This window comes from Nicotiana tabacum, chromosome 21 (assembly GCF_000715075.1).
Source record: "Nicotiana tabacum cultivar K326 chromosome 21, ASM71507v2, whole genome shotgun sequence".
NCBI classification, from domain to species: domain Eukaryota; kingdom Viridiplantae; phylum Streptophyta; class Magnoliopsida; order Solanales; family Solanaceae; genus Nicotiana; species Nicotiana tabacum.
Window position 1 is genome coordinate 66,803,371 of NC_134100.1, and position 15,600 is coordinate 66,818,970.

Consider the following 15,600-nt stretch of genomic DNA (forward strand, 5'->3'; position numbering starts at 1 on the left):
AATTAACCGAACCGTACCGATACCGAAGAGAAACCAACATAATTAGGACGGTTTCGAAAAGTCTAATTTTGGTTATAAATAATAGAATAACCGAAAAATTGATATGGTACAAATTTTATAAAATAACCGGCCGAACCGAACCATTGACACACTTCCTATGAGCTCTCCTAAATATTATTTTAATCAAACAAATTTAATCCAAAATAAGTGTTCTTTAGAAAATCCAGAATAAATTGCGCTTTTTTTCTTTTTTTTTTTCAAACCAATCTTACGATTACTACTCATATTGAAGAGAGATAGGCAAATTTAATCGAGTGACTCTTATAATTAATGTTATAAATTTCTTAGTAAGTGTGTTAGAACTCCATTATAAAAAGACAGGAGAGAATAAGATTTAGATTAGTATGGGAAAATTATAGGGAGAAATTCAAAAATAGCCAGATTTACAAGTGGTAATTGAAAAATAGCCACAGTTTCAAAAGTAATCGAAATTTAGCCACTTTTTATATAAAGATAAATCTGAACGAACATTGTTCAAAATTCGGAAAATATTCCAGCATAATATACTGGAGTTCCAGTATAATATATCGGTCCAGCATAATATGCTGGAAGTTCATACACAAGTACTCCAATCTCCAGTATATTATGCAGGAACTTTTCGCATGTTGGAGTTTCAGCATAATATGCTGGAAGTTCATACACATGTTCACTAATCTCTAGTATATTATGCTTGACCGGTCCATGTTACAGTAAAATAGTAACTATTTTTCAATGACTTCGTAAACGTTGACTATTTTTGAATTATCAATCCGAAAACTGACTAGCCGTACTATTTTGACAAAATTATAATCCATTTTTGTATAGTCACCGCTCTAGCCACAAGTCACAACTTACCATAACAATTGACAAATTCACGTGAGGCCGCTAAAGACAATTAAAGCTGGGGCCGCGTAATTAAACAAACGGCTTCATACATTACAACTACTTTTCTTCATTAGCTAAGCATAATCGCTTCAATAATCTATATTCTATATACTTACTAAATTTTGAAAAACAACGCCAGCTTGAAAAAACCAACAGCTATCGTAATCTTTCTCAAACTCTCTACGCCAGCTTAAACCTTCTTTTAATAAATTGTTAAATCTCTCTCCTCTTTCCTCGTCCCGTCGAAGCCAAATTCAGTTCACATTTTCCAAGAAAATTAAAATTGTGTCAACAATATATGCGACACTACCTCCTCCGGCTACCGTTGCCGGCGGCAATGTGGAATCTCCGGTCTCTCTCATGCTTATTGCTACTCTGCTTTTCGGTCACGCCTGTTGCTGCTCAAAGAACTAACAATGCAACCACTAAATGGCTAACATTAAACGGTTCTCCTCTGTACTTGACTACTTTGCTTAGTTGCTCACTTTCCACAATTGGAATGATTTCACTTCAGTTTTGAGTCTGTTGATCAATGAGCTGAATATTTTACTAGATTTACAATATTTGGGAAATTTAAATTTTCTACATTATCCCACAAAAATCGCTTTAGCGCTAGTGCAACCGAAAGAAATTCTGATAAAAATCTTAGGATGCTTTAGAGTTTTTTCACTTAAGATGTGTTTGGTACGAAGTAAAATACCGGAAAATAAGTGGTGTTTAGTAAATAAGCATAAAATATTTATTTTTTGGTGTTTAGTAAGTAAGCATAAAATATTGTTTCAAGAGCATTTATATATCTTTTGATAATCTATGCAAACACTACGGGTGGAGTGAGGGCATGGGTGTGGGAATGGGGGTTCGAAATGGGGGGGGGGGGGGAGGGGGTGAGGGTGAGGGGTGGCGGGGGTGGGGGTAGGGGTGGGTGGGTCGGGGTGGCATGGTTTGGGGGGGATGAGGGGGTTTGCATGGGGAGTAGGTGGGTCAGGGTGGGAGGTGCAAGGGGGTGAGGGTCGAGTAGGTTGGGACGATGGTGAGGGGGTGGTGTGGTGTGGGGTGGAGATGGGGCTTTGGGGGTGAAGAGTAGACAATCAGTGTGGAATGACACTTATGCAACTTGTTTTGCCGAGGAAAATATTTTCCAAAATATTTTAACCAGTCAAACATGAGAAAATTAAAAATATTATTTTTTCCTCCATACCAAACACACCCTTAGAGTTTAAGTTCTATGGAAAGTGTTGTGAGAAGGCACGAGAGAAAATATGTTATTGATCTTGGATAATAAATATAATACAAGAGGTCCCTATTTATAGCTATACACTATAAGGAGATATTACTCCTCTTCCAATGTGGGACAAGACTACACTATACATATCTGTAAACTAACACTCCCCCTCAAGCCGGTGCATACACATCATATGTACCGAGTTTGTTACACATGTAGCTAATACGAGAACCAGTAAGAGACTTGGTGAAAATATCTGCTAGTTGATCATTCGACTTTACAAACTTGGTAACAATATCTCCTGAAAATCTGACAAAGTGACAGTCGATCTCAATGTGTTTAGTCCTCTCATGGAACACCGTATTTGACGCAATATGAAGAGCAGCTTAGTTATCACACACTAGTTCCATCTTACTGATTTCTCCGAACTTTAACTCCTTGAGCAACTGCTTGACCCAAACTAACTCACACGTCGCCATAGCCATGGCCCGATATTCGGCTTCGGCGCTAGATCGAGCAACTACATTCTGTTTCTTGCTCTTCCACGAGACTAAGTTACCTCCTACTAGAACACAATATCCAGAAGTAGAACGTTTATCAAAAGGTGATCCTGCCCAATCAGCATCTGTGTACCCAACAATCTGCTCGTGGCCTTGATCCTCGAATAGTAATCCTTTGCCTGGAGCTGACTTTATATACCGAAGAATGCGAACAACTGCATCCCAGTGACTATCACAGGGAGAATCCATAAACTGACTTACAACACTCACCGGAAAAGAAATGTCAGGTCTAGTCACTGTGAGGTAATTCAATTTGCCAACCAACCTCCTATATCTCGTAGGGTCTCTAAGAGGCTCCCCCTGTCCAGGCAAAAGCTTAGCATTCAGATCCATAAGAGAGTCAATAGGTCTGCAACCCATCATTCCAGTCTCCTCAAGAATGTCTAAGGCATACTTCCGCTGTGAAATAACAATACCTGAGCTAGACTGAGCGACCTCAATACCTAGAAAATACTTCAATCTGCCCAGATCCTTAGTCTGGAAGTGCTGAAAAAGATGTTGCTTCAGATTAGTAATACCATCCTGATCATTGCCAGTAATAACAATATCATCAACATAAACCACTAGATAAATACACAGATTAGGAGCAGAATGCCGATAAAACACAGAGTGATCAGCCTCACTACGAGTCATGCCGAACTCCTGAATAATTGTGCTGAACTTACCAAACCAAGCTCGAGGGGACTGTTTCAAACCATATAGTGACCTGCGCAATCTGCACACACAACCATTAAACTCCCCCTGAGCAACAAAACCAGGTGGTTGCTCCATATAAACTTCTTCCTCAAGATCACCGTGGAGAAAAGCATTCTTAATGTCTAACTGATAAAGAGGCCAATGACGTACAACAGCCATGGACAAAAAGAGACGAATAGATGCTACTTTAGCCACGGGAGAGAAAGTATCACTATAATCAAGCCCAAAAATCTGAGTATATCCTTTTGCAACAAGACGAGCCTTAAGCCGATCAATCTGGCCATCCGGGCCGACTTTGACTGCATAAACCCAACGACAACCAACAGTAGACTTACCTGCAGGAAGATGAACAAGCTCCCAAGTGCCACTCGCATGTAAAGCAGACATCTCGTCAATCATAGCATGTCGCCATCCTGGATGAGATAGTGCCTTATCTGTAGACTTAGGGATAGAAACAGTGGACAAAGAAGATATAAAAGCATAATGATGTGACAACAGACGATGATAACTTAAACCGACATAGTGGGGATTAGGATTAAGTGTGGATCGTACACCTTTGCGGAGTGCAATTGGTTGACTGAGAGGAGGCAAGTCCGCAGTAGGTGCAGAATCTGATGCGGGGCGTGAATCCCCTGGGCTCGATGCTGGATGTGGACGACGATGATAAGTCAAGAGTGGTAGAGCTGCAGAAGGTTGAACTGGATTATGTGGAGGAACTGGAGCTATAGGTGGTGGAGCTACAACTGGAGCTGTAGGTGGTGGAGCTACAACTGGAACCGTAGGTGGTGGAGCTGGAGTGACTGAATCTCCAAAAGATGAAACTCGTAGTACCTCAGAAATATCTAAGTGATGACCTGAACCTGTGAAGTATGATTGGGTTTCAAAGAAGGTAACATCAGCGGACATAAGGTACCGCTGGAGGTCAGGAGAGTAGCATCGATACCCCTTTTGTGTTCTCGAGAAACCCAGAAATATGCACTTAAGAGCACGAGGAGCTAACTTATCTGTTCCCGGAATAAGGTTAGGGACAAAACAAGTGCTTCCAAAGATACGGGGTGGAAGATAGAACAAAGATAAGTGAGGAAACATGATAGAGAATGGAAATTGGTTTTGGATAGCTGAAGATGACATACGATTAATAAGATAGCAAGATGTAAGAACTGCATCCCCCAAAAACGCAACGGAGCATGAGATTGTATGAGTAGGGTACGAGCAGTTTCAATAAGATGTCTATTCTTTCTTTCAGCTATCCCATTTTGTTGAGATGTGTACGGACAAGATGTTTGATGAATAATCCCATGAGATTTCATAAACTGCTGAAATGGGGAAGACAAATACTCTCGGGCATTATCACTACGAAATGTGCGAATAGAAACCCCAAATTGATTTTGAATTTCAGCGTGGAAGGTCTGGAAAATAGAAAACAACTCAGATCGATTTTTTTATCAAAAATATCCAAGTGCACCTGGAATAATCATCAATGAAACTAACAAAGTAGCGGAATCCCAAGGTGGAACTAACCCGACTAGGACCCCAAACATCTAAATGAACTAAAGTAAAATGTGACTCTGTTCGATTATCAAGACGCCGAGGGAAATGGGAGCGAGTATGCTTACCGAGCTGACATGACTCACACTCTAGAGCTGACAAGTGAGATAAACCAGATACCATTTTCTGAAGTTTTGACAAACTGGGATGTCCCAATCGTTTATGTAATAAATCTGGTGAATCAGTAACAGGACAAGTTGTAGAAGGAAGACAAGATGTGAATCCATGTGATTTAGCAAGGATAAGGTAATAAAGTCCGTTTGATTCACGCCCGGTACCAATGATCCGCCCCGTACTGCGTTCCTGTATAAAAACATGGTCATCAAGAAATAAAACAACACATTTAAGTGATTTGGCTAAGCGACTAACAACTATGAGATTAAAAGGACTAGTGGGAACATAAAGTACTAAATCTAAAGGTAAGGAAGGAAGTGAGCTTGCTTGACCTATTGCAGTTGCCATGGTTTGAGAGCCATTGGCCATTGTGACTTTTGGAAGAGATTGAGAATACGAAATAGTAGTGAAAAGAGATTTGTTACTAGAAATATGATCTGATGCACCTGAATCAATGACCCAAGACTCAGAGGATGAAGATTGAGAGAAACAAGTCACGCTATTACCTGTTTGAACAGCAGAAGCTATCTCAGAAGATGTCTGCTTACATGCTTTGTACTGAAGGAACTCAATATAATCTGCTAAAGAAACCATCCGACTATTCAAAGCATCGGTTCCCATGTTGCTACAATTTGTAGTAGTAGGGTTAACTTGAAATAGTGGAAATAAGTAACTTCTGCGAGAAAACTGAAAAAATAGCTTGAAAAACACTGTTTACAGCAGGAAAAATAACACTGTTTTGTGCCGGAAACACTGTAGCTCGCCGGAAAATTCCAAAGTTGTCGGAATTTGTCTTAACCAGGATGGATAGACTCGGAATTCCCTTGCGAGCAAGCTGTCCTGAAGAAATGTTTTCAAAAAATGATCGGAAAGGTCACTGTTCACGTCGGAAAATATAAAAGTGGTCAGAATTTGATTTGAATTAGATGGGTAGGCTCGGAATTTTGAGGAGAGCACACTGTCCTGAAGAAGCTTCGCCAAAAAATGGCCGGAAAGTGACCGGAACTCTCGCCGGAAAAGTTGTTGTCACCGGCGCGTGGAGGAGCGTGGCGGCTTTTCTGCCGGATAAAATTTCAGGGGTTGGTCGTCGGAGGGTGATCTACCTCGTGGTGGTGTTGGTTTTAGCACAACAACGACAGAAAGTGACTTTCACTTAGACAAGCCTTAGGTCACCGGAAAAATTGCATGATGACTAAGTTCTTTCTTCCCGGTTAACGCTGGAATGACGCACACCGATCTTTTTCTCACTAATGCTGTGATACCATGTGAGAAGGTACGAGAGAAAATATGTTATTGATATTGAATAATAAATACAATACAAGAGGTCCCTATTTATAGCTATACACTACAAGGAGATATTACTACTCTTCCAATGTGGGACAAGACTACACTATACATATCTGTAAACTAACAAGTGTAAAATATATTTATACCGTTAGGTCACCTAAAAGGTAAAGGAAAATAACTCTATTTTAATACCATCGGTTCATAAGATGGAACAAATGGTAAGTAACATACTATAACAGGTTATAACATTGATTATGTAAAGAATCTATTGCACTGATAATGTATATAACTTAAATCTTCTTACTAAATAATTTATAAGCGACTTAGTTGAGCTGAAGCTAAAAGCTGGATCAACCATATTATTAGTACCTGTATAATTGTACCCTTGAGAATAGCTGTAATGTAAATGTACAAGAGGAGCCACTTGTGTCATAAATGTTTTGCCGTTACTGGTTGTTGATATGATGCTAATAACTAAATATTGGTGATAAAGAAGCCTAATATTGGTTTCACTATAACCAAGAGCTCAAAACCTAAACCAATTTTTGCGAATTGACCTTCTGTTTCTGTTGCTTTGTCCTGAGATTTGTAGCTTTTGGGGTTTGTTTCTATGATATCATTTCTTCAAACAACTGGAATGCGAAGTTCTCCTTTCATTAGAAACTGAACACAGCCTTTTGGCTCCCCCAAAGAAGAATTAAAAGAATGAGACCCCTGAGTATGAGGAAGGACTCTAAACAGAGTGAAAAGATCAATCCGTTAGCTTTCCACATATTGTTTACAATGTTTCATAATCATTATAGTGTTTTTGTTTTTGCTTTGCAGGAGACGCACCATTAGTAATAGCCCGTGGTGGATTTTCTGGATTATTTCCTGATTCAAGCTATGATGCCTATATGGTGGCAATGGAAACTAGCTTGGCCAATGTGATTGCTTGGTGTGATGTCCAACTAACCAAAGATGGGGTCGGCATCTGCTTACCTGACCTCAAGCTTGACAATGCATCTGACATTGATGTGTACTTCAAAAACAAGAAGAGTAAATACTCAGTGAATGGAGTTCCAATGCAAGGATGGTTTTCTATAGATTTCAACTTCAAGGATTTGGCGCCTGTCACCTGTAAGTTTTAACTTATGGGATTTGGTTGTGTCCTTCACCAGTATGTTCCACAGATCATGGGCTGCAACTCCGCATGGCTTTATGTGCAAGATTCTGGAATTGATGTCCAAGAATAGCAATTATGCTGTAATATCCACTCCTATGTTTTAAATAATGAAACAAATTAATTGTAGGCGCTTCAGATTCATTTGGAGTCTTAAAAGGTTGCTCAGATTCTTATTTCTTCCTTCTTTTTTGCTCTAAATAATTGGGTTTTTGAGAGGGAAATGGAATCTGTAGTTAGCATCAAAACAGATGTATAGCTTTGCTATTTTTTGGTGCAACCGGACTATTGCAAATGACATAGATGCCATGGTTGACTTCTTGAGCTCATTACGCAATCTGTAATGTAGCTATCTCCTGTAAATATTTTACAGCACTTACTTGTTGCTGTGTTTCAATGAATTGCTTTTACCAATCAAAAAATAATAATAATTTGGGGTTCTGCCCTGGATTTTTTTTTCTTCCCCGAAATGGCATGTTGGACTCCACATGGTATATTTCTTTGCTCACCACTGACAGAGGAACTCTTTGATGAATTACAACACAAAGAAGGTGTGGATGATTGTATCAAACATAACTTTTTTTAGGTTTATTAAGATTTAGTGTGGCCACATCTTTCTAAAGTGGACTCCTCGGTGAAATATGAATTGTCATGATTGTAAGTTGCTAGAGAGCATAGTATGCTAGTATTTGGTAATTAATCCAGTTGCATACCTTTTACCCTTCACATGATATTTATGTTTAAATCAAAGACAGGAAAACCAGTGATGGTGTCTGATAACCCAACACCAAAACCTGCCGTAAAATTTTAAAATTGGTATGGCAATTTATGTTGGTTATATAATCTAGAGACCATAGCTAATTAGAGATGTTAAGCCTAATAATCCAATTGCATACCTTAGAGATGTTAAGCCTATTAAAACAAAAGCCTATTTCTTTGTGCATATACAAGTTTCTTCTGGTGACTGAAGTTTCTACACAAGATATTAATTACTTTGCTTTTCGGACAGTGAGGCAAGGAGTTCTTTCCCGGACCCCTAAATTTGATGGCACACAGCAGAAAATTCTAACTGTCCTGGATGTGATTAACAAAGTCAAACCTCCAGGATTATGGTTGAATATCCAGGTACTTATTCAATTCTGAAACGTTTCTACATAGTGATTGTTGTCTGGTGTTAATTATTTCAGTTCCTTTCCATCTAAACCAATCAATTATCAGTTTGCGTTGTTACAACATATTGCTGTATATCACAGCATCTTGTTAAAATGGTGCCTTGAGCTTGTGTCAGTACTGCTTTTATTGATCCCTTGTTTTGCAAATCCTTTTTGCAGCATGACACCTTCTTCAGCCAGCACAATCTGAGTATGAGAAGCTTTATTATAACCCTGTCCAGAAGTGTTATCATCAACTATATTTCATCACCTGAGGTGAATTTCCTCAGAAGTATTGTGGCACGATTCGATCCACAAGTTACAAAACTCGTTTTCCGGTTTCTCGGACAGGATGATGTTGAGCCTTCAACAAATCAAACATATGGTTCTTTATTGAAGAATCTCACATTTATCAATACATTTGCCTCTGGAATTCTTGTTCCCAAATCTTATATTTGGCCGGTGGACAACTCACTCTACTTACAGCCACATACATCACTTGTCTTAGATGCTCATGAAGAAGGTCTTCAGATTTTTGCGGCGGAGTTCGTAAATGATGTGCCTTTTGCTTACAATTACAGCTATGATCCTGCAACTGAGTATTTGTCCTTTATTGACAATGGAAACTTCTCTGTGGACGGAGTACTGTCCGACTTCCCAATAACTCCATCAGCAACAATAGGTAACCATGCTACAATTGATGAATAACAAAATCTGTTAATGTAAGCTTGTATTGTTGCTTTCATAATTTTAGTTGCTCATTTTAGTCAATTATCTTGATTGTGAATAGTGATGACTTGTTGGGGATATCTTCAATTTACTGCAGTCTCATAATTTCATGCATTTTTCAACAATTATTTCCAGTTTGTGAATATCTTATTGTGCCCTTGGTGCAAAGTAAATCTAGGTAACTCCAAACTTTCTGGAGGCTGAAATTGTGCTGGTTTACAAGGCCTGAATAGTTATTGGAACTGCAATTTTGGTGTTCTGGACTTTGGAAATGCATAGGCTAATCATAGAGGAACAGAAATAATATATGTTTTCCACACATATGTGAGATATGCGGAGTCAAATTCATAAGAGTGGTTGACCAATAATATAAAGTACAATAACTTGTTTTGTAGTGATAAGCTTTGTGCTATCCTTGATTTGAATATACAAACAGACCTGAAAAGAAAAACAGGTAGCTTTCTTTAAGATAAATTGATCATTGATATCAACGAGGAGATCTTGGACACACTTGATTTGTAAAGGTTGTGAATTGTGATAAGTGAAGGTGATCGCAGAGGAACTCTTTTGCATTTTATATTCATGGACACTTTCAGTTGGTCTTGAAACTTTATGCTTTTTGCTTTTTATCGTGATACTCATCATTATTCCCATTCTTTCTGTCCTTGCAGATTGCTTCACTCATTTGGGCAAGAATGATAAACCTCAAGGTAAGCTTCTAATGTATGCTCTTATTTTTGTGAGACCAGTATGTTGTTTTGCTCAGTAGTTGGCTTTTATACCCAAAATGTGAAAATGCAAACCAGTATCTTGCTACACTTTTGAGCTAGTCCTGTACTCAAGGTTGAAACGGAGTGGAAAAGATTTGATTCTTGAAATTTCAAATTGTAGACCGACTCTCTTGTCTAATTAAATGAGGTTATCTAGGTGGAGCTTGGTTTCAAATTACAAACCCAGCATAGAGACTCTTCTATGAAAGAATAAGCAAAGATTTTGAAGATTATATTGTCTTGGAGATACTTAAGCTTTTTAAGAGAAAATAACTATAACATTTGATGAGTCATGTGAGGCCAAGCTAGCACTTTTAGAGCTTGGCGCAACGATGTAACCATGCTCATATCTCGAGGCGGATTCAGTTGTTCTTCTATGGATCAGACATAGTTTGACTTGCACCAAGATTCTCTTATTAATAGGCGGCTCTGCTGCTTTAGTTTTCCTACTGTGTATTTATTGTTTTCATTACAGTTTGTACAGGAAAATATATCTCAATCTTTCCTCATTTCCTGTTGGCCTACAGCAAAGCTTCTGATTATGACATCTGAAGGAGCGAGTGGAGACTATCCGGGTTGTACTGATTTGGCATATACAAAAGCTGCTATGGATGGTGCAGATGTTCTTGGCTGTCCTGTCCAAATGGCAAAGGATGGAATACCCTTTTGCCTGGGTTCTATTAATTTGATAGATAAGACTACAGTTGCTCAATCGCCCTTCGACAATATTGGTAGTGCTGTCCCAGAGCTTAACATAACAAATGGAATATTCACCTTTAACCTTACTTGGGATGAGATTAAGAGCCTGAAACGTAAGTTGGACCAACTTTCGTTTTGGTTATTATTATTTTTTTGGATAACTGTGGTGTCCGGGCCGACTTGCGTGCACCTCGACTAATTCCATGGGGTACCTGCTACCTCCCACCAGCTCAAATACCGAGTAATTTTGTCCGACAGGTCTTGGACAGTTAGGAGGAAATGGAAATCACCTAGTGTTTTTTGCGTTTGCTGGGGATTTGAACCAACTTTCCTTTATAGTACTAGATGCTACAGCTTTTTAAACTAAACATTTACTGCCTTCAAGTTTTTCTGGATGCTGAAGATAGTATGTTTGAAGATAATTATTGTTGATGCATATGCAAGTTAATGGGCTGAATTCGGAACTTATCGCAAGAAATTGGCTTGTGAATTGTCATTTTCTTTGCTTGCATGTGAATAATATAGGTGTATATGTGCCCTCTTAATACTTATAAGGTTAACTTCTAGTCTAACATGAATGTTAACCTATCCTCAGTCCCAAACAAGTTGAGTCGGCGATATGAATCCTCACTGGTCGTGTATCTCCATTTAAATCCATCTCACGCTAACATTATACATCTGTACCGTACTACTGAAGTATTAAAGTATATCGATTTGCCTAAGAGTGAGTTTCTGGTGTCAGTCCTAACTATAATTGTTTTTCCTATAGAAGACTTTCAGTCTTTTGATATATAGAAAAGACAACCAAAGTATGAGGACCATTCATCTTTTTCGTCTGTGGCTTGTTAAATTGAAATTGCATGTGGCTAACTCTCAGGGAACAATGCAATTGTGCTTTCATGTTTTAAGTTGGTTTTTACCATTAACATTACAGCTACTATGTATCTTCGCGACTATCATCTTCTTTTGAATGAGAGAAGATGTCACACAAGATGGATTCTCTATTACAACTTTTAAGAACCTCTATGCACAGATATGTACCTGTTTTAGTGATACTATATTTTGCAAACTGCTTAGCATATAACTTTTTAATCTCATCATGATGATTCTTTTCTGATGTTGTTCTTCTCCAAGACATTTGATATTTTGGAGAGTACATCACCGGAATCTCCCCCTCCCCATTATCTGCAAAGGTTTCGGATAACAATTGTGATTATGCTTCAATCCTGTACTTGACATGCTTTACTTTCTTGTAGCGGCAATATCAAACCCATGGTCAGAGTTTAGATTGTACCGAAATCCAAAAGCCAGAAATGACGGAAACTTCGTGTCGTTAGTGGATTTCTTGACATATGCAAAAAATGCCACAACTGTATCTGGTGTGATGATCGGCATAGAGGTGAGTTTATTTACTGCCTGTTCTGTTGACATTGTTATTACCAATTACATTATGAATCAGCAAACATAAAGTTGATATTACACCTAAATGCGTATATCCATTCTGCAGTAGTTTTATTCGACGTCACATAAATTATGAGAGTCCGAAAAAGGGCTTTACTATTCCATGAAAGCAAAGAAAATACCAAGAGACTTTTGGAATATGGATGAAACAATTTTTAACTTCACTTGTTGACATGATGGGTTTTTCCCTAAATAGAAGAAATCTTTTTTGCTCTTGTGGTTTGTGTTTCACACTCAATTGGCACTGAGGGATGGAAAAAGAATGCTTTGAAATGGAATATTCCAAAATGCAAACGACAAAGTGTTTCTGAAAATTTAAGAATAAAGTCTTCCCTCTGAAGATCCAATACTCATTACTATTTATTTTCATATGATAACTCTTTATGTTGGGGGATGGCTTGTGGGTATGGGAGTAAACGTGGATGCAACTTTCAGAGCAAAGCAAGAGGAGGGAAGGGAGACATTTTTGACCTAGTGTTGGTAAATATGTAAAGCAAAGATTTTATTTTTCCCTCTTAATATTATGTTTACTTCAAAAGTTAATTCTTTCCTCTAAATATCAACATTCACATTCCAATGGCAGGTTGGTCTCAGTTTTTAACTAGCATCAGTATTTTTCCTTTGCTGAATGCAGGAAGGATCCTTATGTATTATTCCATCTGCTAGCTTTTTGTCTTCCTCAACTTTTCTTTATAATATATTGTTTAAATACACATTTTCTTGGCAATTACAAATTACAAAAAGTAATCCTGTTGCTTGCTTAAATAGTAAACGTATCTGCTCTCTCACTAGTTTTGTGCTTTAGAAGGAAATTATGAACTCTGTTTGCTGAGTTATGCTTGTAAAAAATTTAAAAGTTGTGTATATAGCTGACAGTTTTCATTTTGTTTTAAGAAAGAAGCAATCTTTAGTGCCAGTAGGAAGCAACAAAATCCATACCAATTCATTTTTTATTTAACAATTTTCTGGCACTTGTGCAGAATGCAGCTTACCTGGCAAAGCATGGATTTGGCGTGACTGCTGCTGTTCTTAAAGCCTTGAGCAGCGCTGCTTACAATAATCAGTCAGCCAAGAAAGTTATGATCCAATCAACTGACAGTTCGGTTCTGAAAGAATTTAAGAAAAGCCAGTATGAACTTGTTTATAGGGTTGCTGATGATATCAGTGATATTAAGATCTCAACTATATCCGAGATCAAGAGCTTTGCTAGTTCTGTAATTGTAACCAAAAAATCTGTTTTTCCAAGTGAGGAAGAATTTCTCATTGGGCAAACAGATGTGGTGCAGAAGCTGCAGTCATCGAATCTCCCAGTGTACGCACGACTCTTTAATAATGAATTTGTGTCTCAAGCATGGGATTTTTTCTCAGATTCATCTGTCGAGATAAACAACTATATCTCTGGAGCTGGTATTGATGGTATTATAACAGAATTCCCCGGCACAGCTGCTAGATACAGAAGTAAGTAATTCCTATAGCTTGTTTTTACTCCCATCACATTCCATCCCCAGCTTCTCTTCCTTTATTTCCTCCCTCCTCTTTTTTGTACATTATCTTGTATTTCATGCACATGCATAGTTTTTGTATGGAATTTTGCCATCTACATGCTGAAGTACAACTGCGATCTGCCATGTCTACTCGTATTTTCTGGAGATTTTGCTTGGTCTTTCTAATCTAAATTATAATAGGAAATGCTATACTAGTAGACACCAGAAGCTTATGTATCAATTATCAAAGTCAAATTACTACTGATTTGGACAAGTAGGAATTATATTTAGAAATAACACTGATTTGGGCAGTATGGATTCTATTTTGGACAATGGTACTGATTTGTGGAACTTCTGGGTTATAGGGAACCGTTGTTTGGGTTACAAAGACCGACCATTGTATCTTAGCCCTGTTGAACCTGGAGGTCTCCTACAATTCATGGCTCCTCAGTTGTTGCCAGCAGCTGAAGCTCCCAATCCAATACTTACTGATAGTGATGTGGTTGAGCCACCTCTACCTCCTGTTGCAAAGATCACTCCTACTGCTGGCAATGAGTCTATAGCTGCAGCTCCCACCCCTCCAAGTGGTCAATCCTCGGTTGTGGCTGGCGTTTTCACAAGTTGCGTCGCCATTCTTCTTGCCAATCTTGTGATCTATTGATCAAATCTGATCATTTGTGCCTCAGTGAGAGCACTTTGTATGTCCATTTTGCTGATCAACTTCATGTTATTGCCGAAGCCATGCATGATCGCAACAGTAGTCTATATAAAGAGAATAGAAGAGGGAAAATAACATGATTGTTATATTGGTTGTATCGCTAAGTAGAGAGAGAGTCTGTACAACAATTAAATCAACAAAGATTTAAGTTGAAAAAGATAAGGACTATCAGAAAAGAGCCCAAATAGGAGGAAAAGTTACAACAAAATCTTAAAGATTAGGAAATACAAAAAATAAAAATCTAGAGCAATAAGGTAATCATTCGTTATTACGCACCCAACTTGGAAAGTTGCTAGACAAAGGAGGTTGTTTGGTGAGTATATCTGCTACTTGATTAGCTGAGTGAAGGTGTTGAACTTCAATAGCCTTATTTTGAACTTATTCACGAACAAAGTGAAAATCAATAGCAACATGCTTCATCTAACTATGGAATACGGGATTGGCACAAATGTAAGTGGTGCTGACATTGTCACAAAAGATTCGAGGAGTGGTTGAAATATGAAAGTGAAGCTCATGAGGTAAACTTGTTAGCCAATTGATCTCTGAAACAGTAGCTGCAATGGATCTGATATGCTTCAGTCGGTTATATTGGGTAGTTTTTAATGTTTTTAACATTTAGCTTGTAAATTAGTTTCTACCTCAGTTAATTGGCCCGAAATATCACCCCCAGTGTTGTGAATGACTTTGTGAGTGAAATGTTAAAATACTCAAAAGTTGAGTGACTTTAATGTTATAAAATAAAGAAAAGTGATTTTTTACACAATTTCATTAGTTGAGTGACCTGTATGGGTCAAAATCTACCCTTAGAATATTTAACACAAGATAATACTAAGGAAAGAATTCTCAAGTCGTCGTTAGTTGAGATGGCCCAAGAAGCAGCAAAATCCATAGCCGAAGAGTCGACGAGAGCCGTGGTCGAGATGTCAATAAGGGTCGAGGTCGAGTATCGTTGACAGAGCTGTAACGACTAGTTTTCAAGATAGTATGTTAAAAGAGAATAATATTCTATTGAATATTCTCCACACTTGTACAAATAGGAAAAAGAGACAATGATAGGGGCATGTGATATTCATTT

The 15,600-nt window shown here is 38.1% G+C and overlaps 1 protein-coding gene across 1 annotated transcript; it reads left to right on the forward strand.

The window, feature by feature from the left end:
• The first annotated feature begins 1,000 nt into the window (after positions 1–1,000).
• Positions 1,001–14,682, forward strand: LOC107797074 (glycerophosphodiester phosphodiesterase GDPDL3-like). The gene is made up of 9 exons (XM_075242142.1): positions 1,001–1,370; positions 7,177–7,470; positions 8,523–8,638; positions 8,845–9,346; positions 10,065–10,103; positions 10,691–10,975; positions 12,119–12,261; positions 13,304–13,781; positions 14,173–14,682. Exons 1-9 carry the CDS (start codon positions 1,223–1,225, stop codon positions 14,466–14,468), a joined length of 2,301 nt encoding a protein of 766 aa, XP_075098243.1. The 5' UTR covers positions 1,001–1,222; the 3' UTR covers positions 14,469–14,682.
• Positions 14,683–15,600: the final 918 nt, after the last annotated feature.

Bases quoted from the DNA above. Each gene is read 5' to 3' on its own strand.
- LOC107797074 (XM_075242142.1), top strand. From the start codon at position 1,223: ATGCGACACTACCTCCTCCGGCTACCGTTGCCGGCGGCAATGTGGAAT. The intron at 10,976-12,118 runs GTAAGTTGGACC...ACTTTCTTGTAG, and splicing joins TGAGATTAAGAGCCTGAAAC to CGGCAATATCAAACCCATGG. The intron at 13,782-14,172 runs GTAAGTAATTCC...TCTGGGTTATAG, and splicing joins CACAGCTGCTAGATACAGAA to GGAACCGTTGTTTGGGTTAC.